Source organism: Nyctibius grandis, chromosome 5, assembly GCF_013368605.1.
Source record: "Nyctibius grandis isolate bNycGra1 chromosome 5, bNycGra1.pri, whole genome shotgun sequence".
Classification (NCBI taxonomy): Eukaryota; Metazoa; Chordata; class Aves; order Nyctibiiformes; family Nyctibiidae; genus Nyctibius; species Nyctibius grandis.
In genome coordinates this window covers 11,251,495-11,277,159 of record NC_090662.1, presented here as the reverse complement: position 1 = coordinate 11,277,159, position 25,665 = coordinate 11,251,495, and the positions used below count along the sequence as shown (strand labels likewise).

The 25,665-nt window shown below is 36.8% G+C and overlaps 1 protein-coding gene across 1 annotated transcript in view; it reads right to left on the bottom strand.

Annotated features, from left to right (window-relative positions):
- PCLO (piccolo presynaptic cytomatrix protein) overlaps positions 1–25,665 on the bottom strand; it is a 373,103-nt gene that overhangs the window by 109,379 nt on the left and 238,059 nt on the right. Inside the window, exon 11 of the mRNA XM_068401930.1 lies at positions 19,615–19,740. Coding sequence (XP_068258031.1) covers positions 19,615–19,740 — 126 coding nt within the window. The remainder of the gene's footprint in view (positions 1–19,614; positions 19,741–25,665) is intronic.

Sequence of the window (25,665 nt, the reverse complement as noted above, 5' to 3'; positions counted from 1 at the left end):
AATTTGAATGCACAATTACTAAACCTATACTGTACATTCGAGATGTGATGATGATTATCTGGCAGCTACATACCTAATCAAGTCACATGAGTACTCATATAAGATGTTAAAAACAGGCCCTATTGCTTGTACTTCACCTGTTATTTATACTATAATAAGCTTTTTTACTATGTTACATTAAGCTTTTGGAAATCAAGTCATAGCTTAAGAACTCGATATGAGAAACAGCATCCAGGCAAAACCAGAAAAAACAATCTGTAAAGACCAAGAACTAATCACCTCTATGCCAGATAGGGTAGGAGTGAAGCTACAGGAAAGAAGCAAGGTAATAAAACAGTAACACCAGTATGTTCCTGTTTGACTGTTCTGTACTTTATATGATGTCAAATTCTGATTCAAAAGTTGGTTTTAGATTATTCCCAGGAGACATAAGGTGCACTTTTTTTTGACATGTGCATGAGTTCCTTCTTCACTGCAGCTTTGCAATAATAATTTCAATAGCAAATCCCTCACAGATGCAGATTCTTGGAGGGAACTTATATGATAAATGTGTGGGGTTTTTTTATTGGTTTTAATAAAATTAGAAAAACTGCTTAATATTATCATAGGCAAAAATAGCTTAAATTGTGAATGCTAGCAGGAGGTACATAATCGGGTGCGTGTGTGTGGGGATGAAAGTTTGAAATTCATCTTTTGAATTCTCAGGTAGAAGCAGTTTCTTACTAAATGCAACCCATAAGACCTGGTTTGAAATACTGATAATACCTGGACTAAAGGGAAGTGACCCTTCCTGAGTTCTTCAGTTAATAATGAGAAATGAGACAGAATCACCAGTTAGCAGACTGATCACATGATGTGCTTCTGCACATAGACAGTATTGATTGAGAAAACCAGTGGGCTAGTGGGTCCAGAAAGAAGAGGAGGTGCTGAAAAGCAGGGCTCCCAAAAAGAAATGGTTTTGGAAAGAAGAAAGGGGCCTGGAAAGAAGAAGGTGAAGATCTTGGCTGGAGGAGAGAACTGAGAAGTGAGGACAACCCTGAAGATCCAGGAGACGGATGGAGACGAGTGCCAGGGGCCACACAGTGACCATGGCAGGGAATGCCTGAAATGGGCACCTGTGGGCAGTGGCACAAAAAGGTGCCAACATCATGTCCTGCCCAACCATCCCAGGCAGAGAGTACTGGAAGGGAAGGTGGGACCTCCTGAATGTGGTACTGGGCTGGGAGCAAGCGAGCATGAGAACAGGGCGGGGCAAGGACTTTGCACTCCTTTGGTATCAAAGAAAACTCCATATCAAGGTCCCCTGTGAGCAGGCATTCATGGTCTCGTGTGTGACAAGTAGTGGGCAGCTAAGGATAAACCAGTAGGAACAACGAATCATGTTACATTCATTGCCTCCTGGCTTTAGTAATGCAATGTGTTTATTTATTTATTTATTTATGTAAAAACCTTGAAGATAAAGGCAAATTCAATCTAGATTTGGCATGCATACTGATTAGCAGCAGCTTCTATTTCTTCTCATTATCTACACTAAAACAAATGAATACTTGTGTGTTTCTTATGATCACCATGAACATACTGAATTCACCATGTAAACATCAGGAAGACAAACAACGTGTTTGATACCACATTCCCTTACTGATAACTATAGCTCTAGAAATATTATTCATGCCCCTCCAGGGAAAGCAGTTTCCCCAGAGGAGAAGCCACTGTTACCCCATGGATGACAACAGCCACAAGAAGGCCCTGCTTGCAGCTGATGGCAAGCAAAAGGAGGACAGGGCTGGTAGTTTCAGAGCTCATTTTCAAGTCTCCTGACAGCACTTTGGAGCTTTTCCACTGAAGTAATGGAGTACATCTAAACTCATAGGGAATAATACAGCCTACAAGATCTCGTTTAAGACTTCTTGGGTCAAAGGATGAGGAGTTGGGCTTGATGAAACTGTGGCTATGTAGTGGAAGGGAAGGTGCTGGAAGGATGCGTCCCCAGCCTGAGTGCTGCATGCTGACAGTGCGGTGCAAGCACCCGTCCTGCTGTTTCTGCTGCTGCGTAGCAATAATTGCAGCCTATACAGGCAACCTCTTGCCCTGTAGCAATAACAGTAACAAATCTGTCTATTTTGATGCTCCCACAGTCTCAACTTAGCAACTACACGCTATCCCTACAACAACCTCTGCCCCTATTTCTTAAAACTTGTGTGTCTTAATTATGCATCAAAACTACGTATAAACATTGAACTGTTACTGAATTCTCAGCACTGCATCCTCACTTTAGCTTCACTGGCTGTTGCAATGGCCTATTCTCCTTCAAAAACATGCCCCAAGTGAGATATCAAGCATTATTTTTAAACTGCCAAATATAAGTGCTAAATGACATTTCAACTCTGTAGACTCAAGCTCAAGTATGTATTATGGGTCAGCAAGGACAAAGGGGTTTGATCATTTCACTATTTAATCTTTTAAGACTGCTTTCGTTTCACCAAACCTATTGTACAGGTCAAAATCTCCGAGGACTGATATATTAAAATTATTAGTGCCAAACAATGTAAGAGAGTAAAACATTCATCTCTGATTCTTTATATCAAACCACTATTCTTTTGCAGGCAAAAGGAGGAAGAATAGATGTTGTATTTCACCAGACAAAAATTACAAATTGTCTTTCTTCTAGAGAAAATTTAAGCAAAAGTGTCCTCCACTCAAAACTGAGCAACTACATCTGTGAAATACTGTGAATCAGTTATGTAATAATAGGTGTAAATAATGTAAAAATATACACAAGCAATAAAAAATACCATTTACAACTACAAATCCCACAATCATACTGAGTACAATAAAAGAGTAAAGCACAAATGATATTGTATGCTTTAGAGATGAAAGAGTTCGAGCAAATCTCCTTGGATAAAAAGTATCCAAGGAATTGCTAAATTGCCTTGAACTCATCACCATTTCAAAGGCATTTCTTTATCTTCAACAAAACTAACAATTATTTCTTTAAAAGTAATGAACCAGATTCACCTGATTTGATTATTTTTTACAGATTATAATAAATATTGTCTTGAATGTAAGCAACAAATTTTAAAGAAAATAATAAAAAGCCCAGTTACTTTTCCCAGTTCATTCCAAAGGCTTAGAGGCAACAGAAATATAATTGCCAATTGTATTTCTTCTTTGCCGACTGCCTGGAGGCCTGCAGGACCACTCCTAATCATACTCAATACCTCTCTCTTCACAGGCAAATGAAAAGAACTGAACCCATAATGCACCCTAAAGACCTATAAATGCAAACAGCAGATGGAAACTTGTTTTCATTCACATACGCACCTCTTCAAAGCGTGTGCTTTTAAAAATTGAAATTCATCAAACTGAGCATGATTTTACTTGCTCTTCCACTGAATTCAGTGACAGTTGAGAACTGGGCATGATGTCCAAACTGCAATTCTAATCCTAATGCTTGCGCTGTAGCTATGGATGATGCTACCAGGAGCACAGGCTCAAGCCAGCAAAAGGAGATATTGCATCACACAACATATAATTACTCTGTGGAAGGTCATTATGCTTGAAGTCTAAGGGTAGACTAGACAAGATCATGCAGGAAAAATTCCCAATGGATTACTAAGTAAAAGACACCATGCTGTACACTTGTCTAGGGAGATCCTCAGTCATATAGTCTGTGTTATATATATGACCATATGACTACATATATGACTATATACGTGTATGTGTGCATGTGTACAAACATATATAATCATACACACACACACGTTTGTACATCTATACATATATCACAGATATATATGTTTAATTTACTGTTTCTGGGCCATTCTAGGTGGTTCGTCTGATCAAATAGAGATACTTATGGGTTTTTTTACTTGTTTTGCTTTCTGAAGTACATAACATACCATCAGGTCATCACTAATAGCTTTTGCAGAAATAACAATTGTTTGCAGTATTGTTCATTACGACAGCCATTGTATTGGTGGTGGTGTAGTCCAACTCCCTTTTGCTAATGTACTTTGCAAGTGTACACATGCTGATATAAACCCCATGGGCGAAAACAACACTTTGTTGACATAGTCATGGTTTCTACAAGAGAGATAACTATGTCCACAGAGCTATATCAGTAAACTTGTTTAAGGATGGTCTAGAATAATCTAGCTCACTTTGACAATATAGCTAGTTAAATTTCACCTGCAAACACATCAGAGCACTTAGGTGCAATAATTTAGTTTCATGTGTTGTTATGTTGCTGAAATCAAGGAAGTTGTGTGATGACCCCAGTTCATAAATTTAACGCCAGCAAACACAGAAATCCTTGTATTGCCTGTGGGGCTTAGTAAGTCTTCGCCTGTAAATAATGCGTACCATATCCCAAGATATATGATTAAGCACACTGAATTAGAAGTTCTTAGTGTGAAGCATTAACAAATATAGGTAACAAACCTTCATAGATCCTTGGCAAAACAGGGTTTAACACATTTGAAATTCAGGATCCGGGGGCTTGTCCATTAGGTGGCACCAAATTTTTCCATATGTATGGAAACTGTAGACAACAGAGAGAAGCATTTATCTGCTAGTAGCTGTCAGGTGCTCTCCCAGCTAGTCTCCATTCAGAAACAGAACCTCTGGGATGGCATTGCAGCCTGTCAGCATGCATCACTGGTGGGTATTCATCCAGATAGGGAAGTGTGTGCTTTAGCCGTGTTTAACTAACCACTCATCTGATGTGAAGATGTTTTTATCATATCTACAAGTCTGTCTGCATCGTATGCAGTAAGGGTCACTGTGGCATTTGAAGATATTTTCAGTTCCTTCTTTGGATCTTCACTCTCTCCTAAACAGTGGGAAGTGTTTTTCGTGTCTCATGTTCTCTACAGCTACTCAATCAGAAGAAAGTCCCTACTTCTCAACTAATCCATCAGCTTCCACTGTGTGAATTGCAGAGCTATTACTATCACTGAGATAGGCTGCGACTTCTAAGAATAATACAGTGGTCTGTAAATAAGAAGATGAAGGATTGTCCTTTTTTTCTTTAGTAATGTCTAAGACTAAAACCGTTTCTACTTCCCCAGAGCACCAGGGATGAAAGTCTTTGCCTAGAATTGTGCTTCCTTTTGTCCTTTTTCATACTCATCTCAGGAACTCTCAGTTCTCTCTAATCAGTCACTTCAGACCCATTTGGAAAGTATAATCAGTAAACATAATACAAAACTTTGCTTTATTTAGACATAAGTCAATGCTTATTCCTATTTAGCAGTCCCAAAACTGTATGAGCAGCAAATGTATGAATGATACAGATTGATTCCATTTCACCCACAGTATGACAGAACTAATTTAGCAAGCTTGGTGCTCACACAGTGATGAACATCGCCTGGAATGACTCATTTCCTTTAACTGTGTCATCTTAAAGGTTAATTTCATGCGGTTCTGTTCAGCACATTTTAATTTCATGGGGTTCTGTTCAGCACATTATCTAGTAACTAAAAGAAATAACCAAACATTCTATTCATTGAGGTGACTGGTCATCATCGCTAAATGCCACTGTCATTGCACTTGGGCAGGTAAATGGTACTCGTCTTTCCCATGCAAATAGATTCTAACGATGAATATGTATGATGAACTACGTTAGCTTTTAGACTTTCAAAATACACAAGCTATCCTTTCATGCTAAGTACCACAGAGAAAAGTATTAAAAAAAATGTCAAACAGTGTTGAAATTAATATTGTGTCATGAATAATCAATGCTGGATGATAAATTCTGCACTAAGGTTTTTAAATGGGGATCCAATAGGCTTTCATGGTATTTGCCCAGGACCTGGCTGCAGAATTTTCTTCTATATCCACACATTAAATACTGAGTACAACAGGAAGCCATTTCACAGGAGTGCAACATACTGGTTTAAAGGCAAGCTGTCAGTCAGTGAAGAACTATTTAATTTACTATTTAATTTTTATTATTTGTTTTTATTTATTTATTATATATGTATTTTATTAAGACTGGAATGGAATTCTACATATTGCATTATTTCTGAAGTGTTTATAAAGACCACTAGTGTAATGCAATGATCCAGATTTCATCTTTCTTTCCCAATCCCTGCTATTGAGGCATTTAACTGACAATATGCACACATCATCACAATGAATTTAAAGAGGGTGCTCTTTTACTGGAATACTTACAGCTGAGGGTCTAAGATATTGTAATTTTATGTCTCAGATTGAACGGGCCAGTGTATGGCAGTGGGGATCTGGCCTCACAATAGCAGTTGAAAAATTATGCATAAACAAAGATGGGACTAATTCAAATTGAAAACTGTTGCTTTAAAAATCTTTTCAATGAAATAAAAATCAAGACAAAAAAGCAGAACTTTCCCAGAAAGTGCCTGAACTATCACACTAAATAATAGCTTAGGGTTTATTGTTTGGAAGACAAAACAGAAAGGAATTTAATAGAAAGCAGCTCTATTTCAAACACAGCTCTCCTTAGAAGCAGAAGCATCTGAGTAACTGAACATCAGCTGTGTTGGGAAAGGCCCAGAATCAAGGTTTCCTATTCCCTTGGCAGGTACTGAACCACTAGGTTTTCACATAAAAGCAGTCAGGATCAGCTACACCATATATGTGATGACTCGGAAATATTCTTAAAATCTACATGTTTCAAATGCAGTGCGAACCACCTCACATACACTGTGTCCTTTCAGAGACTTAACCAGACCTCAGATCCTGGAGAACTTGCTATCTGCCCACGTCTGCCAGACACCAAAATCGGCAGTCTGAAATCTCTTTGCCTTCAGGTTTTTTACATTTTGTATTCTAGTTTGCTTCTGCTGTTACACCCAAGAAACGGAAATGTCAGTACAAGCTGACCTAAAAATGCTCATTCTACCATGTATTGTTCATGAAATTTGATCTCCAATATTCAAAGCAAATAGCTATTATTATAAGATTACTACTATCTTACTGAGTTGAAGGTAATGGTCTGCAAAGCCTCATATCTTGTAGTAAGTTAGTACTCTTTCCTCACAACCATCCAAACCAAGACTAATTCCATTTTTCCAGAAATTATAAGATTTAAGTACCTGACAAAAAACAGTTTGAAAAGTTACCTAGAACATATTAATGTATCTGTAAGGTAATTCCATAAGTTTTCAAACGGATCACAAAACCCAAAGATCTTAACAGAATTCTGCTTGCTGCTGTATTCAGAGAGAGCGCAAACATTCGTTTTGGATCTGAGGCACTCCCAGTACAAACAACGAGAAATAATACAGATTTCAATAAGTTCTGGCTCAAACATTTTAGGATCTGTATAGGAAAAAAGCATAGCATACCTTTCTATTTTTCAGATAATATTTCAGGCAAAAAATATTTTTTTAATTAGAAACAGTTCAAAGTTGAAAAAGGTCTGTTATCCATTACTTACACCAAGGTTTAAATGAAATCCAGAGATGCATTTTGGTTCTTTTTTAATATGTTTTTTTTTTTCAAAAAGCTTTTGTTTTGTTACAATGTGGAACAAAAATAAGATTTGATACTCAATTTTTACTTGAAATGATTTCAAGCTTCAGTCACTAATAATTTAGATCATTTGCCATTCAGCATCTTCAATTTCAGTTACATTTTAAATTGTACTATTACATAACAAGTATACTTGAAGTGTTTTTTTTCCAGCCGTCTCATACAGAAATGTGAAGTTGTAACTATCTAATTTTACATAGTAAGCCTCAAATTCTATTCTATTCTAAATATGTACTGTAGTGAAAATGATAATTTTGGTTAAAGAATAATGATTTTTAATCAACATTTTGCTCTGTTTTCTGTCAAACGATATAATCATCTGCTACATTTCTCTCAAAGAAACTTGAAGATTCCCATACCAGATTTTCCCAGCCATACCTTATGGACAATCTAATTAGGTTTTGGAATAGAACATGCTTCAATATATTTTAAATAAAGTCTTTATGCAGTTTTTTTTTATAGTGGTCAAAGGATTTCTCTTTCTTTAAGCTGATTTCTAAAACATTTTCTGTATTAATTTACATAATATTCCTATTTTTTAATGTACTATATTGCAAAACTGTTTGTAGAAAATAACTTTTGGTTTTCAGGTTCTTTTACCTTTTCAGTTGAATAAGAAAATCACTGTCAGATCAGATTAGGTCAGAGCACAATACAGCTTAGTTCAGCATCTCCTCTGAAAAGAGTTGATACCAGATGCTTCAGAAGTTGTTTAGAAAACCTTGGAAAATTCTGGAATAACTTGCTTACACAATTATTATTTTTTTTTTCTTAAGTACCTCCAGGGACTGGTTGATTTAATTTAGTTTAGCAATTTAGGAAATATCTGGGTTTTCTCTATTTCCCTTCTGTGTATTACTTGATACTTATAGAAAACACGGGCTTTATCTGTGTGACCATGTCACTTTTAAAAACACTAAAGTGAAGCTCTGTGACCAAGCATTCCAAATTTGTATTCAAGCCTTACATATTACCATGATCAAAGTCCAACTAAAAGACAGATAATGTTCCACCCTGAGACAACCCACTTTCAGTAGTCCTTCTGTCTTCAAAGTATATTGTTAATAATTAATAATTTTCCTTATAGCCTTGGAAGAATCAAATGTGCATACACCTATCTAGAAAATACTTTGAAATAACAAGCAATTAAAGAAAATCTGCTTGCTGCAGTACCTAGTTTCATTGGCATGGAAATGTGCTGTTTGTAAGCCTCTTCTGCGAAGTGTGTCTTGCAAACAGCTAACACGCTGCCTCCAAGATATTCAGTGACTGGTTATTCGTTTACCTGACTTGCAGAAGAACAAACCATGACTGGGGACAATTCACCTTGGGCCTTCAATCTTTGCTATATTTTACATTAATACAGTACTCTGTGGAGTGGCAAGACTGGCCTAATATTCCTGGAAATCCAGATTTCGGGAATGGGATTGAAGGTTAAAATTGCTATGTGTAGATGCAAAATGTTTTAATGCACTTTTTGGAACCCAAGAGCAGGGGAAATTGTTCATAAGGACATAGTTATATTTCACCTGTACATCAAGATGACCCTCACTTTGATTTCATTGGATTTTTTCACACTACAATCATGCCAAACTGCTAGTCTGCTAGTTTCAGCCCACAATAGCCTGCACAACAGGAAACATAATTATGGTATTTTTAGCTTCCCAGTTCACTGGGAAGTCACTATCAACACAGTTCAGTGGTTATGAAAAAAGACTTTTTCATGCCATAATAAGATTCTTCTTCTTGGAATGCCCATGTATGTGAGCCCAAATATATATTATTCCTTAAAAACAACAAACAAAAAATTCTTGCTTTTGGTTTATGAGATGTGTTCCAGCATGCCTAAGGTAGGCACTTAGCATCTAAATTTTAGGTTGTTAGTGAGCCAGTTCACCTAAAAGAAATATCTAAGTTCCCTATACAGTCAATGGAGACAGGAGAGTGCTTTTGATGACTTCCACTGGCAAGACAAATAGACCTCAGTTTAGGTACCGAAGGATTTACATTTGTCTGGTTTCTTTGTAAATCTGCTACATAGAGGTGTGTCCTTGAAAGCAGAAGAAAAAAAATAGAGCAATAGAGGCACATATTTTTTATGCTTTAAGATGAAATGTAACTCCCTTTTAGCAGCAACAGCAAATAATTTCTATGCAAAGGGGCAGGTATGGTTTCTACATCTCCCTGCTAGTGTATCAGGCATAACATGATCTAGAGAATGTATCTTCTAGTCTACCTCTTACAACCCCAGACAGACTGCCTCTGTTTGACTAAAGCTGTAGCTTTATCCCTGAACATCTTGGGCCCAGTAACTAAAACCGTCTCTATAGCTGAGTTTCACCTCTGTACCCACAGAGCTAGCTCTCACTCTGTATTTTTCTCTCTAGCGTTGGCCAAATCAGAAAAGTGACAGCCTCCTCCTTGTCACCTCTGCCAGTGTGTACTAGAAACACAGAAACAGGAAATACAACTGCATAACTTCTTACAAATTTGCATCAATTTGATTTTAATACAGTATTATACTGTAATACAGTCAATGTCTGGCGTGTAACCATGTCTCTGACATAAGAATGGCCAGATTGTATTAAAAATTATGAAAAAAGGAATTACACATTTTATGGAGACAAGTGAACCTTAATAGTACTCACAGTGCCAGAACATAGAAAGAACTATCCAAGAAGAGTAGGAGAGGAAGACTGGGACCACTTGGATAGGTGATATCTGCCAATATCAGAGGCAGAAAATCAAAGCACCGGTGATCTGTATGATCCCAGAGGACAACAGAGAGCTGTACGGTCCTAGTGGGAGCTGAGAAGAAAGCTTTGTGGGCAGCCTGATGACAATGCTGCCTACTGCTGTTTCTGCTGTGCTCAGAGAAACAGGGCTTCAGGCACACTCTCTGGAAGCAATGCGGACTCTTTCCAAGAAGCACCTGGATTTTCTTCCTAACAGGAACTATCCATCAAGGTCCTGAATAATAACAGCTGTCAAAAGCAGTGTGTCTGATAATTACTAATTGTATAGCTCCACATAAGTACTTGACAATAGCTAGTAGTGCTTTCTAATATGATCTTAATGGAATGTTATTGAAAGCTAGTTATAACACCTATGACATTTTTACCAGTGATCTTCCACAATTCCTGATGAATGCTTTTAGCCTGGCCTTTGTGGTTGTTCTCCACTTCATTACCTCTGGAACGTCTAGTGACTGTATCTGCATCCACTCTCTGCTTGAAGCAACCAGATTATTTTGCTTGTCTCTATAAATTAGATTTACCTATTTAAGACTAAACAGAAAACTCCCTAAAGAGGTATTTTGATGAAATTATTTATTTGTTATTGAGAATCCAATTTCCTGGTGCAATTTGTATGACATGGCTTTTCCAGCAAAATTAATTTTCAGCAACAATTAGTTGTTCAAGGTATTTTCAGAGTTCTTGATCATAAAGAAGGTATAATCTATACTAGTTTATGTGGCACATAACAGGGCTAAATGCAGGAGTGAAAAATCTGTAACTTGTGTTATGCAAGAGGCCAGATCTTTACTGGCCCTAATATGTATTAATTTAATGCTTCTTTCTCACAGCTTATTAAAAATTTGCCCCACAAGTTTTCTCTTATCTTCTGCTTTAGATTACATAAAAAAGATCTTGAAAGCTCAGTCTATACAGCTGCTCAACTACTTCCTAGATCCAAGTTACTCCCTAACAGCTATTTTCAGTGTTGATTTTTATTGCAGGGAAAGTGAATATAGAGCAATTACAATGCTGGGCAGAAACATTACAAACTCATATTACTTGCCTTATCTCACTAAAACAGATATTCTAGGTATACAAGAAGTTTTCTAATGAAGTATCCTTGCAAAATCCCGGTTGTATCATTTTGCCACCATAAGATTAAACTAAATCTCCATAAACTAGATACCCTATATTGTGAAGCAGGGAAGAGTATTATTTTCTAAGTGTGTTTCAACTGCCTCAAACAGATTTCATAAATAAAGTTGTGGACAGTGTTATAGCAACCAGCTTTCACAGATTTCCATGTTGAATATTCATACCGCAAGTCTGTCTTCCCCCATTTCCTTCTGTAAGCCTCACACAGGTGCTGAAACAATTCTCATTCCTCTGGTGATTCTAATTTCCTTCTCCTATCTCGGCAAATGGCCAAACTGAACACTCAGTACAACTCATCTACCATTTTAAGAACAGGATTGAGACCACTATCAGTGGGATTGCATATGAAATAGCTAAACCAATGTGAGAAAGCTTTCTTCCTTCCTTGCTTCATTCTAACAGATACAAGGTTAGTTGTAACGTGTAAGTAATACACTTTGTTCTAATATACTCTAAAATATATTAGAAAGTGTCCTTTCTAATATATTTTAGAATAGACTTCCCTTTTAAAAAAAAATTCTAAATATTTTAAAGTCATTTTCTTATACACTGAATGCCCACGGCCACACTTAGCAAGAACATCACTGCACATTTATTAATTATTGCTTATTTGAAAGAAGTACAAGGCAGAACAAATGGATGAGAGGAGCACAACTACGCAACTGAAGATTTACAGCTGATAGGGGGCATTTAGGGGTTTGTTTAAAGTCCTTTCTAAAGAGTTTTAGGGCAAAGCTTTCAACCGAGCTATGGCATTGCCTGTTATTTTGTGTACATTTCCTTTGATAAAGTCAGTTTCTGCTGGGACAGATAAACCTGAGCCTGTAGCCCAGGTTATGTTGAGAGCAAGCTGTCCTCTCTTCTAACCTCACAGAATAAGCATGGATAGCACAATAAATCACTAAGACTAGTGCTAAGAGAACAGGGTAAAGTTAATTCTTTGTTTTCTCTGATGTAGTAAAAAATTAAAGCAGTCAAACTGCAAAATGGAAATGCAGGACGGGAAGACTATTTCTGTTCATTTAAGACCCGATCCAAAGTTTTTTTAAATTTTTTCCTTCCCTTCTTCTGTTCCTTTTAATTTCTTTTCAGCATTTTCCAGCTTCGTCATGCTATCTACTTTCTGCCAGGAGTGTAATTATCAGAGAGACTCGAGAAGGGATGCTACCTCTTCACTATCCCTAGCTTCATGGGGACTGGAAAAAACTCTTTTCACTGTGATGCCCTGGTCAATGTTTCTAATTTTATCTGGCTGAAGAGCAAGCAGCAGTCACTACAGACTTTTAAAACTCGGGAAGATCTCATGCCTATTGCACTACCCACCGCTAGAAGACCAAGGTCAGTCTGTCTTACAGTTGAGCCCATCTATAACACAGGGATAACAGGGAAGTGTGGCAAGAGGAGTAGGGGGAACGATAGTGACTTACTGCTTCTGTTCTGGTTTTCCAGCTATTTACATGCGCATGACCATTCCAGCCACATTCCATATTCCAAGCAACATCCAAAGCATGTCTATGATATGACAAGAGATAGCTTCAATAAGATGCACAGCCATTACATATGCTATTGCCTTTGCAAAAGACCTTCTGAAACTGGGTCTGGTCTTGTTATTCAGCACTTGGTGCTATCCAAACTAGCCCAAAAGTGCTTCAAACAAGTTGCAGAAAAATTGTTCTTAACACTTTCTTTATAAGCCTTTCATGGACTGGTCAATAATCCAGTTGCATGTCCCACTATTCTTCTGTGAGGACTTAAAATAAATCATGTGTTTCCAATGTCAGTAAATATATGCTTTAAGATGACAAGGACTTTAAACTTGAAAAGTTATGATTGAAAACTTATGATCTGAAAACACATGAAGGGAACATCCTTGAGGCATGGCTGAGGTGAAACAGCTTCTGGAAGTTGGCTAGTTGGCACTTTTGCCTGGAGGAGTAAGAAAGCTGCTTGTATTCAAAGATGTAACTACCCAGAACCCAGGAAATACTTTTCGGATTAAACAGTGTTGTTAATATTCCAGTAGCCTCTATCCAACACTGCTTATGCCCAGATTCATCTTACTTATACTAGACAATCAAAGTCCAGTTAATCGTCTCCCCACATTGGCCATCTCCTCTCTAGTCTACTCATTAGTCTTACTTACATTCCCCTCAGAGGAATCGTTGTAGGCAGTATAAATACTCAAGATAATTTTCTCTAGTTAATGCAGACTGCATTGTGCATGAGGAACTGCTCATGCACCGTGAAACTGTTGGTTGTCTTTCAGATTTCACTTGCAGGCTTCCCTAAGCTCAAAGTTGCTACCTAAGGGTCTCATATTTCTAAGTCATATTTCAGTCACGTTTCTGGGTGGTCAACTGATTCTTGGGTTTTTGTAGTAGATTTCCACCTAACATAGCAGCTTTCTTTACCATCATATATACCTCCTTATGCCTTTATCACAGTTTTCTTTCTGATTAACTGCCTCTCCTCGAAATAATGAAGAGCTGTGGTAATGACACTTGAACCCACATAGACGAGGGTCTCTGTGACCCCTGGCTTTTTCTTCTCTGCCTTCAAAGAAACCTCTCAGCATACATTCTTCTATTATGAAGCCTGAGGCTAGGGGATGCTTGAAGTGGGCTAGGTCATAAGTCAAAGTACACACCATGGGTGAGAGCGGTAGAGCATTCTGGTTAAGGTAGACTTCTGACAGGGATTCCTGCATCTGCCTCCTGCAGAGAACTGAAGGTGGGGAGCTTGGCTGCTCTCTGAAGTCCATGGAAGTAATCCAAATAGCAATTTGCTCCTTTACCCTAACATATTCTGTTTTGGGTGGAAAACACTTTCCACTGATCTAGATGTGGCCCTCTTTTCCCAGTCACAGCATGATGTTTTGGTATACTCTGTTCATCTTATATGTCAGTCCACGTGTGGAAAGCTGTATGGTGGCAAGCAGTGAATGTGTTTCTCTCCATACTGGCTTAATAACTGTGAGGAAGTGTTCTCTTTGACACTGTGGCCATAGTCCATGGCTTCAAGAGATAATAAGCTGTGCCATCCCATGACAGTCCAAGGGAACGCTCTTAGTTTCAGTCTGAGAAATGATTCTAATGTTTATTTGACCTCATATTAGGGCATTAGAGAGAGAGAGAGAAAGCTGTGCACCAGAAGTCTTACAAAAGGAAATTGTGACACTTGAATATATAAGAATATGTAAGACTTTCTGTAGAAGAAGAAAAAGAAGCATAAATAAATAGGGATAAGAGGAATGGGGAGACTTCAGTTTTACTTCCTGAAGGCATCTTAAGGTTTTGAGATTGCATGGTTTTCTAAAGATGAAAGAGAGCTCTGACATTCCTAACACAGCCCCACTCATTCAACTTATGTTCCTGAGGGGAACTGGCCATGTGGCCTGGGGAACTTCCAGCACAATTAAAGGCAAACAATCAATTTTGAAAACTGACCATCTGCATCTTAGCAGTTGAATCTAAGCCTAAAAGGTACTGAGCACATCTAAGAACTCATTGTTAATCTTCAGACTTTGATGCTGAGGACATTGGATGTGCTCTTACCTACTTTGGCAGCTAAGAGGGCAAATTGCATCCTGGGATGCATCAAACACAATATAACCAACTGGTCAAAAGAGGTGATTATCCCGCTGTATTCAGCATTGATACGGCCTCACCTTGAATACTGTGTACAGTTCTGGGCCCCACAATCTAAGAAAGATGTGAAAGTCCTTGACTGCATCCAGAGGAAGGCCACAAAGCTGGTGAAAGGGCTGGAAGGAATGTCCTATGAGGAGTGGCTAAGGACTTTGGGATTGTCTAGTTTGGAGAAAAGGAGGCTGAGGGGCAACCTCATTGCTCTCTACAGCTTCCTGAGGAAGAGAAGTGGAGAGGGAGGTGTTGATCTCTTCTCCCTGGTATCCAGTGATTGGACTTGTGGGAATGGTTCTGATCTGTGCCAGGGAAGGTTTAGACTGGACGTTAGGAAGCATTTCTTTACTGAGAGGTTAGTCAAACACTGGGACAGGCTTCCTAGAGAAGTGGTGAATGCTGCAAGCCTGTCAGTGTTTAAGAGGCATTTGGACAACGCCTTTCACAACATGCTTTAACTTTTGGCCAGCCCTGAACTGGTCAGGAAGTTGGACTAGATGATCATTGTAAGTCCCTTCCAACTTAAATAGTCTATTCTAGTCTAGTCTAGTCTAGTCTAGTCTAGTCTACTCTTGGACCTGCCATCAGGCTGCAGGTGGCTCTTCTTAAAGGACCTTCCTGGTGTTTTCAGGAGCAATGTAGTTATTAATCTAGACCAAAACAAGTGCCTAAGGATTGGACTGAGGGGAAGGGCACCATTAACTACCACAGAACTCTCAAATGGCAGCACATTTTCTCTTCTCTGACCTACTTAACAGCTTTAACAGGGCGGCATTATCTTTCATTGCCTGTATGCACATCAGGTAGTTTTTCTTATACTATTATTGGACTAGCTTCAGGATGGGGAAGCTTAAAATATCCCTGTATGATGAATATTTTTGTTGAATTATAAAATGCAAAACTCAACTGAATTGAATTGAATAGCATGTCTCTTTGCTACCACGGACTGTTTATACACTAAAATTCTACAGTGAAGGTCTGTGACTCATAAGGTAGGTGGCATCCTTCTGTGTTATGCTAGAAATGTTACATTGTTATATTTGCTATAAAATAGAAACTGGGGGTGCTATTTCAGTATTTTTAATAATAAGGGATTTTGTCTTCACTATGTATGATTTTCCTATTTTTAAGTTTGGAAAAATATGATTTAAATGAGGTGTATATATTAAAAATAAACATGCACCCATAAAGCCCAGACAAGCTAACAAAAATCTGATCAGTGCCATGGTTGGTGTTGAGTTCAATGACAGCAAAGGCAGTAAGATCACCACAAATTAACTTCACAATTAGCTTTTATACCATGCAGGTTCCCCAGAATTGCCGGCAGACTGGAAAGTCAGGGAATCTCTTCATCTCTGTGAATGTCAGCTGGCATAAGCATTGCAACACAGTATGCCTGGTTGATTGAGAACTTGGAACAAAGGCACCCATGGTTCACCAGTTCCCAAGCTCTCCAGCCAGACTGTTGAAATGGTCCAATAAGAAAACTTGAATGCTGAGGGCATCCAGCAAATTTGTAACAGTTGGTAACATGCATTAATATTTTATTTCTGCTCTTCACTCTAGGTTCTGTTTCTGAAAAATGCTGTCAGTATAAAATGCCATTCACTCAGTAGATTTACCAGGCAGAATATAACTGAACTGTTTCTGTCAACACGAGAGGGAGCACAGACACATCTATCAAATTGACACAGTCCCTGCACTTGATGAGCTCTGTGGAATGAGTCTTCCACCTCCAGTTTTTGTAATGCCAATGAGTGATGAATCAGAGATATTTTTGACATCTGAAAGCAATTCAAGGTGAGAGAACCAAGATGACTGGTATTTGCCAGTCAGAACTATAAATAAACTTTTCAGCACTAAGACACCACCAAAGCTGTTTAAATAGGCTAAAATTTTATGGATTGCTATTCCCTAAGGAAAGATATGCTATTTGTATTTTAAAGTGTGTCATTTCTTCATAGATGCAGTCATGCAGACAGCAAGTAGGACTTTGCCATCCTTCATAACCACAGTAAATCTATCCTTGCTCCTTATGCCTTTGATAGGATTTCCAGACCTGACCCAGTGTTTTCTGTTTTTAGAATTAGAGGAAATAATTAAATTGATGGGATTTTTCACAGTGTATCATGTTTTTAGAAAGGCTAGTGAGTCAAAATATCAACTTGTAATGACATTAGTATACGTTTACTTGATGACTAGGTATATACTCTAATTTGAAGTCACACAGAATTTCAGCAGAAAAAGTGACTCATGTTTACTATGCAAATTATTACTATGCAATTATAATTTACAGATAATGTCGTACAAATTTTTCTGTATGTATGTGATGTGAGAGACAGCAAATAACTTGAAAAAGAAATGAATGCCAGCCTCTATTTTCAGACACAACAATATCAGAAATATTGGTAACAGCAGTTGGGCTGGATTTACACAGATCAGCATGAGAATGATTGAAGACCTCAATGGATTTTAGCAGTTCTGAAGGGTAGAGATTAAATGTGCATCAGTCATATTTCCACTAAACCAAACAAAAGTAACAGTGAAGTAGCCAAATATTCTTTGTTGATTGATGATAGCCATCTAAAATAACATAAAAAGTAAACTATATATAAAGGCAAGATTTAAAAGGTAAATGACAGTAACAGGAAGTGTTTGTCTTGTATGCTATAGTAATGGTACATTCTGCAGAAAGCATTTTCTCTCTCTGACAGAATATTTAACACATCAATAATAAAACATATTCTGGGATATTGCGTGGACAAATTCTACAGATTAAGTATAGTGATATTGATGGAGTTGATTTATGCCAACATGCCCAAGTCTAGGATGCTTTTATAAAGGTCAGACCAGAAACATGACTAATCATATAACGGGAGGAAGAAACAAAGGAATACATATTTTACTGTCCAGTTCATCCTTCTATAAAATATGGATAAAACTTTAAAATACCTTACACGAACAGACAGAAAAGCAAATTGTCATATCTGAACTTCTCCTGTAGTTATTGTAAGCCCAAGATACTCTTGAGCACAGCTAAAATATAGCCATATGATGAGTGAAGAACTCCTTTAAACTTCAATTCCCAGAAAAGTTACTGAAACTGAGAAAGAGAAACCAGAATACTGGAAATAATTCCAAACAGTAACTGCTCATTGTCTTTCTTGAAATGTCCAGTCTCAGGAAAATATTGAATAACCACATTCTCCTCTTTACCTGCTTGGTCCTGAAACAATGCAGGCATGATCTAGCACAGTGAAGAAAGACCTACTCTGTTGTATGGAAGAAGCCAAAAGAAATACTTGCTTCAAAACACAATAAATTAAGGTAAATTCTTTCATCATTTGTGTGCAATAAATAATACTATTCTAGCATTTGATGAGTGAGATATTATCCATTAAATATGAATGGTGGAATCAACTCTATAGGGAAAAAAGGAAGATATTTTTGTTGATACATCATTTCTTCACTTCAACTTTAAATTGACATTGGTGTATGTGCACCTTTTCTATTTGTATCTTTAAAATACTGGCAAAGAAACCACCAACCATGTAAAAAGGAGCAGGGAAAACATGAATGCATGTGACACTGTTTTGTAATACCCACAACACATTTCATCTGTTCTTTATGAATACACTATTTAATCAATTTACTCAGCTTTTCTATCTGCAAAGTACTTTTGATTTAATCATTACTTTTGTTGCATGTTTACTATTCAGAAAAATTATGTGTATTGAATTCTGCCAGGGACAACTATTCTTCCTGCTTATCTTCCTTCTTTTGTTATTTTTTTTTTCTGGATATCTGCTTTTATTAGAGAAATAAAAATACTTAGTTGAATGAATTAGAAACCAATGTATTATGGTTTTGTCCTTGGATAAATTGACATTTCAGGTGCATGCAGATATTCAAATGAAAAAAAGAAATAAAAAATAGTTATATATATATATAAAATAGAGAAGGGACCATTTATGTGATTATGGATAGAAATAAATTATTATTAGATAGAATTATCACATTTGTAATAATCCTAGAAAATGTAATGATTAATTTAGCTTTAGTTGCCTAAAGGAAGATGTGTAGTGTAATGCAGTCTACTTAAAGTCAATTAAATGAGGAAGACACTTCCAGTTCTTGAAATAGAGGTCTGTGGTAGATGAAATCAATGATCATAGAATCATAGAATGGTCTGGGTTGGAAGGGACCTTAGAGATCATCTAGTTCCATCTTCACTTTATAAGTTGATGGTATATGTCCACGGAATACAGTTGGACTCTAGACATATTGTCTTACCCCCAGTACAGAGAGCACGTTGGCACATATTACTGAAGACATGCCATAATACTGCTCATCGTGGCAATTCTCCCTGGCTATAGAAGTCACAAAATTACCTTCCATCAGTCCTTTTCTGCTTTAAGACTCATTAAGGTTTAGAGGGACTCTCAGATGCCCCTCACTGCTTGCACAAGATTACATCTATTGTGCAAGAGAGAATGTATATTATAAATAATTCTACTGAACTCCCACCTCTCCCGTGGTTCCATTTTTTGATAATGCATTTATCTTACCTTCTATCAGCTTTCCCGTCTGCTCTGCGTTGCCCCCAGGCAAGATCTTGGCAATGTAAGCTCCAGTTTCCCCACTGCTTCCTGGAATTTCTTTCCCACCTACAACTCGGATGCCCATTCCATTCCCTGTGATGAAAAGAAAAAGAAAACTTTAAACAGAGATGAACCAATGAATAATTCACTAGAAAAAGAAAGATAACAACTCATCAGTGGTTACTGAAGAATGTCACCAGTAACTTCTGGCCATGGTTGGAAGATAAACTTTAACTGCAGTCCTGTCCATCACTTTCCCAAAGACCTAACTTTGGGTAGAAGCATTTCAGAGAAGGAAAAAGATCTTCTTGAGTAACTACTTTATGACTGACAAAACACACACAACTGATTCACTAAAAATTACACTGAAGCCAATCTTACCTTCTGACAGCCTTACTGTACTGCAAAGGTACTCTTTGCATGGCAAACTTACTTCAAGCAAACTATAATTTGCCGTATTAATTAAATTGCATTAAATTGCTAGAAATCCATATGAAGTGTGGATTCAAAGGATAGCTTTATCATATGCCTAAAACATGCATGCAATTTAGGTGAAGACTACAGTAGCTGAGCTTTTAGAATCACATAAATATGGAGACAGACAGAGATCACTGAGCTCCAGCATCAAAGCATGTACATTTACATGAACCCGTATTTGGCAGATGCTATTATTTTTCTTAGCTATTTGCTTTTAATTGACATCTTTTACATCAAATGATGTACAAATTATCAGAATGGAAAAAAAGCATCATCAAATCTAACACATTTTCTCCCTTTTTTAAAAATTAAAAAGATTAAAACATTTTGATCACTGATTATTTTAGCTGGAGAGAAGCAGATCACTAATCTCCCCTATGTATAGAACAATGAGAGTGAAAAGAAAAGCTTAAAAAATAATCTCATAAAGCTAATATTATGCATTGCCAATTTTTCATACTATCTTGTTTTTTAAAAAAAATACTTCCCCCAAAAATTTATTATTTGAAGAAAAAGAAAATTTCATATGAATTGATTCACACTTTGATCTGGAAATGTAAAGGCTGATTTTCCCTCCTTTATTGTAATGGCTAAAATAATTAATTTTCAATTTATTAATTTAATAAGCCAAACCTGCTGAGTGATTAGACTAATCAGCTATAGGAAGCTCACCACACAATCTCTTTGCACAACTTTATCTTTTTAGATTAAGGTTTTTCCTCATAATGCTATTAGTGTTTGATAAGTCAGCCCTGAGTTTGTTTTAGAAGCAAAATAGCCACATTGAGTTTCTGGCCAAAGAAGTTTCCACTACTTTCTCTGTCCCAGTTTAGCTAAATCTATATTTTTTGTGCCTCCTCTTTCCTCATAATTGCATATTAGATATTTTCCAAACAAGCATTTTCTTTTCTTTCAGAAGAAGCCTGGTGTTCAGATACATGCATGGGTCATATACAGCACAATATAAAGGTAAGGAAGGACACAGCAGACTCATGACTTAAGGGGTTTGGCAGGAATTACTTAAGATGGAAACAGTTCATTCCACCACTGCAAGCCTATAACAAAATGGTGTATCCCTCTAATATACTGATAAAACCGGTGGGTGAGAGCAACCAAGGAAAACTAATAGTGAGGAATTAAAAGGAAATATATGAAGACTGTTCATTCAGCTACAGCGTAGTAATTAGTGTACGAAGGTATATTTAGTGCACTAAGACAAATGGACAAGCAGTACGCATTGCTGGAGCATGCAAGAAGTTCATCCACACAACTAGTGATGGGGGCTGGTGGCATCTCAGATAACGGGTACAGATCAATCCTGGAGAGATGTATACTTCCATTAGATCTACATTTTGTGACCTAATGTAATGCAATTTGAGTGGGCATTCAGTGACATGATGACCACTGGTAATGTGGTATCAGTATACAGAAGTTTTAGTGAATTATTTCAGCGTAGGTTGATGGACAAGGTTGAGTTTCAGGGGTAAATAACCTGGGAATAAGCCATGATATGTCTGAAGGCTAGTGTATGATAAATGGTCTTATAGATGTTGAGTTTTTACAAAGGATGAGCAACACTCTTTGCAGACCAGATCATTTACTATTTATCCACCATAGTGCGTAACAGGAGAAATTGATTTTGGTATGATACTACTGGGAGTACAGGTAGGAGTTTTGTATGCATATGTTGAATGAACATAATTCACCTCTAGATTATATTTATATTCAAGTTTGAGATAAAGTTCAGATCTGTCATGTAAACCCATTTCAGAGCCTGTATTTTTGCTTTACCTATGTGGTGATATTTAGTCTAGATACTTTCAGAACAGAAAAAAGATTTAGGGAATATGTAAACTCAACCCTAAGACACCATGAACAATAACTCTCTAAGTTACAACTGTACAAAGATTTGATATGGCAAGAATTTCCTCTCAAGTTTACTTTATTTTTTGTCCAATGCAACAAAATCCACTATGAAACACTGTGCAGGCATGTCTAAGTATCTTTAGTAGGAGTTGTGAATACTCAGATGACAGCATGAAATTTGCTACTAAGTTCCTTGAATTTTTTGCTAAAAATTATAGCCTGTTTGGCTGCTCTCTAAATGTTTGTTTTCTTTTTTTTTGTAATTTGAAGACCTGAGCAACATCTTTAAGAAACTCAGCTTCTTGTAGAACCTTACACCTGGGAATGTAAAGTAATGCAAATGTAATCCAAAAGAAAGTAATAACGCAAAAGAACGTAAATCTTTTAAAGTTTTTTTTGGACATGGCAAGTGAACAGTTGTCTCTCCCTCTTTTAACAGCAAATTAAGAATTGGAAAAGTATAACTACTTCAGCTTGAGGAGGACCCTCTAAAGAAAAATGTAAAGGGACCCATATAACAAACATAAACCAATGCCACCTAAACACCCAAGCTAATTACAGGCATGGGGAATATAATTCAAGTTCTGCTACAAGATAGATCCATCATGGTAGTTAATATTCCTTTAATTATAAATGCAGTCTGGATGATAATTGATTAACTAAACATATTGCTGCTTGGCTGGTTTCTAACACAAATGATTTGATATACAGAAAGGATGCCGTGTTTTAAACAATAGCTATACTGGCACTCTGAGACTGTGCTATGGGAAATTCTAAGATTATTTTTGTTGAGGAGAGTAATTTTTCAGTGTAATTGGAACAAACTGCAGAGTTATTTTAATTTAATTACCTTATTTCAGTATAAATTTGAAATTTAGCACTGGTAAAGTTTATTTTTCCTGACCTGTTATGGAAAGTAAACCCACCATACTAAGGATGGGTCTAAATGTCCTTTACAAAAGTCAAAAAATACAGTCTTTAAAAATATAAGCACCTCATTGCATAAAGTGAATGTGTATCCCTATAAAAGCATTTAAATGTTGGTCCATCCTTACGACTTAGAAATTCATGTGGGCTGCTCTGCACAGTTATCAGAGGACTTCCGATCAAACACTATAGAAAGACTCATTGATATGTGACTGGTCTGAGGCTCAGAACTGCAAACTATTAAGTTCAGCAAATCCAACAAACAACTATACTCAGTACACAACACACACAAACGAGGACACAGTATCTTACTCTTAACCCACACAGTCAACGTATGGATTTTTCAACATATCAGTAGGACTGGGCACTTTTCATCACATAGGGAAGTAACTCTACAGGGTCAGAGTTTTCTCGTTATACACTATACTGGCATCTCTACCTCTGATAGCTTAATTGTAACAGCATGGCAGAGAGGTGGTTTGTCATATAAATGTGTGTGCAGGACACTTGATTTCAGAGGCAATTCTATGGATACCTATGCTAGATAACTTTGAAAATCATTGCTGACATACTGGTTCTGATTTTGCAAATCTAAGGTGTTTGTCCATATTACTGCTAATATAATCAATTATTTTCCATGCTAATATATAAAGATTTTTATTCATAGACATTTTGAAAAGGCTTGTGATTTTGTACTTGCAGTTTTTAGAGTCAAAAGTATGACTGACGTGTATTAAGTAGGAGCATGCTTCCTAAGGGACAACCACACAGGAGCGGGGTGTGTTTTTGCACATGTTCTAGTTGCTGGACAAATCAGGCAGTATTCAATTTAATTTGATCCGTTTGTACTAAATTAGAAAATTGTATTTCATTATTATTATGTTGCAAAAACATTACTAGAAGAGATATTTTAACTTAAATTACAAAATATTCAATCCTTGGCAGTCAGAATGACTGAGTTACTTTTTGCCCAATGAGCTTTAAGTGCTCTGTTCTGTCTGACAAAGAAGTACTGCTTGGATGTTGTTGTATTTTCTCATGTGAAGACAGGATTTCAAACATGTTTATACTGTATCTATTGAAAACACTCAGTTTACTACTTCTGTTTGCAATGACATTGCCCAATTTATCACCTTGCATGCCGATGGTTTAAAAATATCATCAATCACATGCTTTCTCAGATCTCTTTTTCCCTTGTTTTTTGATTACTTTTTTAAAAATCTTTGAGTCTTATTTTCCATTCTTATATATTTTGATATAACCAGATATCCCTTTCAATTTTAGATTTTCACATTAATGAACTACTGTTTTCTTCCTTAGAAGACACAGGACTGGTTAACCATCAGAAAATGAATGTGCTTTGAATGAGAGAGGGCACCTTTCTGAACTCTCAGTATTGATTTCTACGGAAAATGTCTTCAGGAAAACGTCTCTTCAAAGGGAATTTTACACATTTAAGATCCAATCCTTTTTAGGATGCTTAAAAGTCAGCAGACTGCTAATTAATTGCAACTGTTTTTCTGATCTCCCAAGGCTGTGATCCTATTCTCCTATCTAATCTTAACTAAAGCCTTAAGACGCATCACACTAAGCAAAAAAAGCCCCCCAAAACCTCCACAACCCCAAACCCAAAGAGCTTAATGCTAAACTTTAACAAGACAGATCATGCAACAAAATTGGTTTTATACTTTGATAAACAAACAAATATGGATACTAAATTTTTACAGTTAGCTTCTGAGCCACTGATTTATATAGCTGAAAATACAAACTTAGAAGCTTTAATGAAGATTTCAGGTGTCCAATAAATGAAGAGTTGCTTTTGAGAGAAATTCATACTTACAGAAAAATATTAATAAAATTGAATGGCCAATAGCTTTTTTTTATTTTGGCAATTAACCTGCTTTGTGACTTTCAAAAGGACATTTCACTTGTCATTTCATATCCTTCCAGACATCACAAACTGTTGCAGTGATGGATATTCATTTTATATATATATATATATATATATATACACACATATTAAAAAAATGTGTATTTGAGTAGTGACCAACAACTAATAAATTCTGTCACTGGTGACCTGGCAAGCAGCACTGCATAAGTATTTTAAAAATACATCATTCTCTTTTCAGTATTTCAGACCACTATGAAATCATAGCCCCTTCTATATTTTGTTGTGTCACAGAAACATGACTCAGCTGATGCACAATAATTTATTTTGCTGGAGTAGGCTGACCATAACTTGAGCTCTGCAATTACAGTTTGGTCATTTTTCTCCATTGTGGAGATAACGAAGATCAGATTGCTGCCAATCTGTTGCTATTGCTCTGATCACAGGGAAGTTCATGAAATCTTATCATCTTTTTACTACTTAGCTGAGTAGCTCCACTACAGCCATTACAGTATAAACAGCCTAGATTTCCTGGAACTATTTCAGCATCTAAGCAATGATTAGACTTGTCTTTCCAAACAAATGTCAATAACCCCTACATAAGTTACAGGTTTTTAAAAAAAAAGAAAAAAAGAGCAGAGAAAAACTGAGTAATTCAAGGCACACCAGGCTTTTGCTGGTGTTGGTGGTCCTGCCTTTGCACAAAGGTGAAAATTAATTTTCCAGGCATGTTTTCTCTTATGAATGTAAATAGAATTCCAGCACCAAATGCAGGGACTGATATTGTTTAATTATTAGGTGAGTCCCATATAGTAGCAACAACTTCAACACAGGCATGAGAATGTAGGCATGTGAATCAG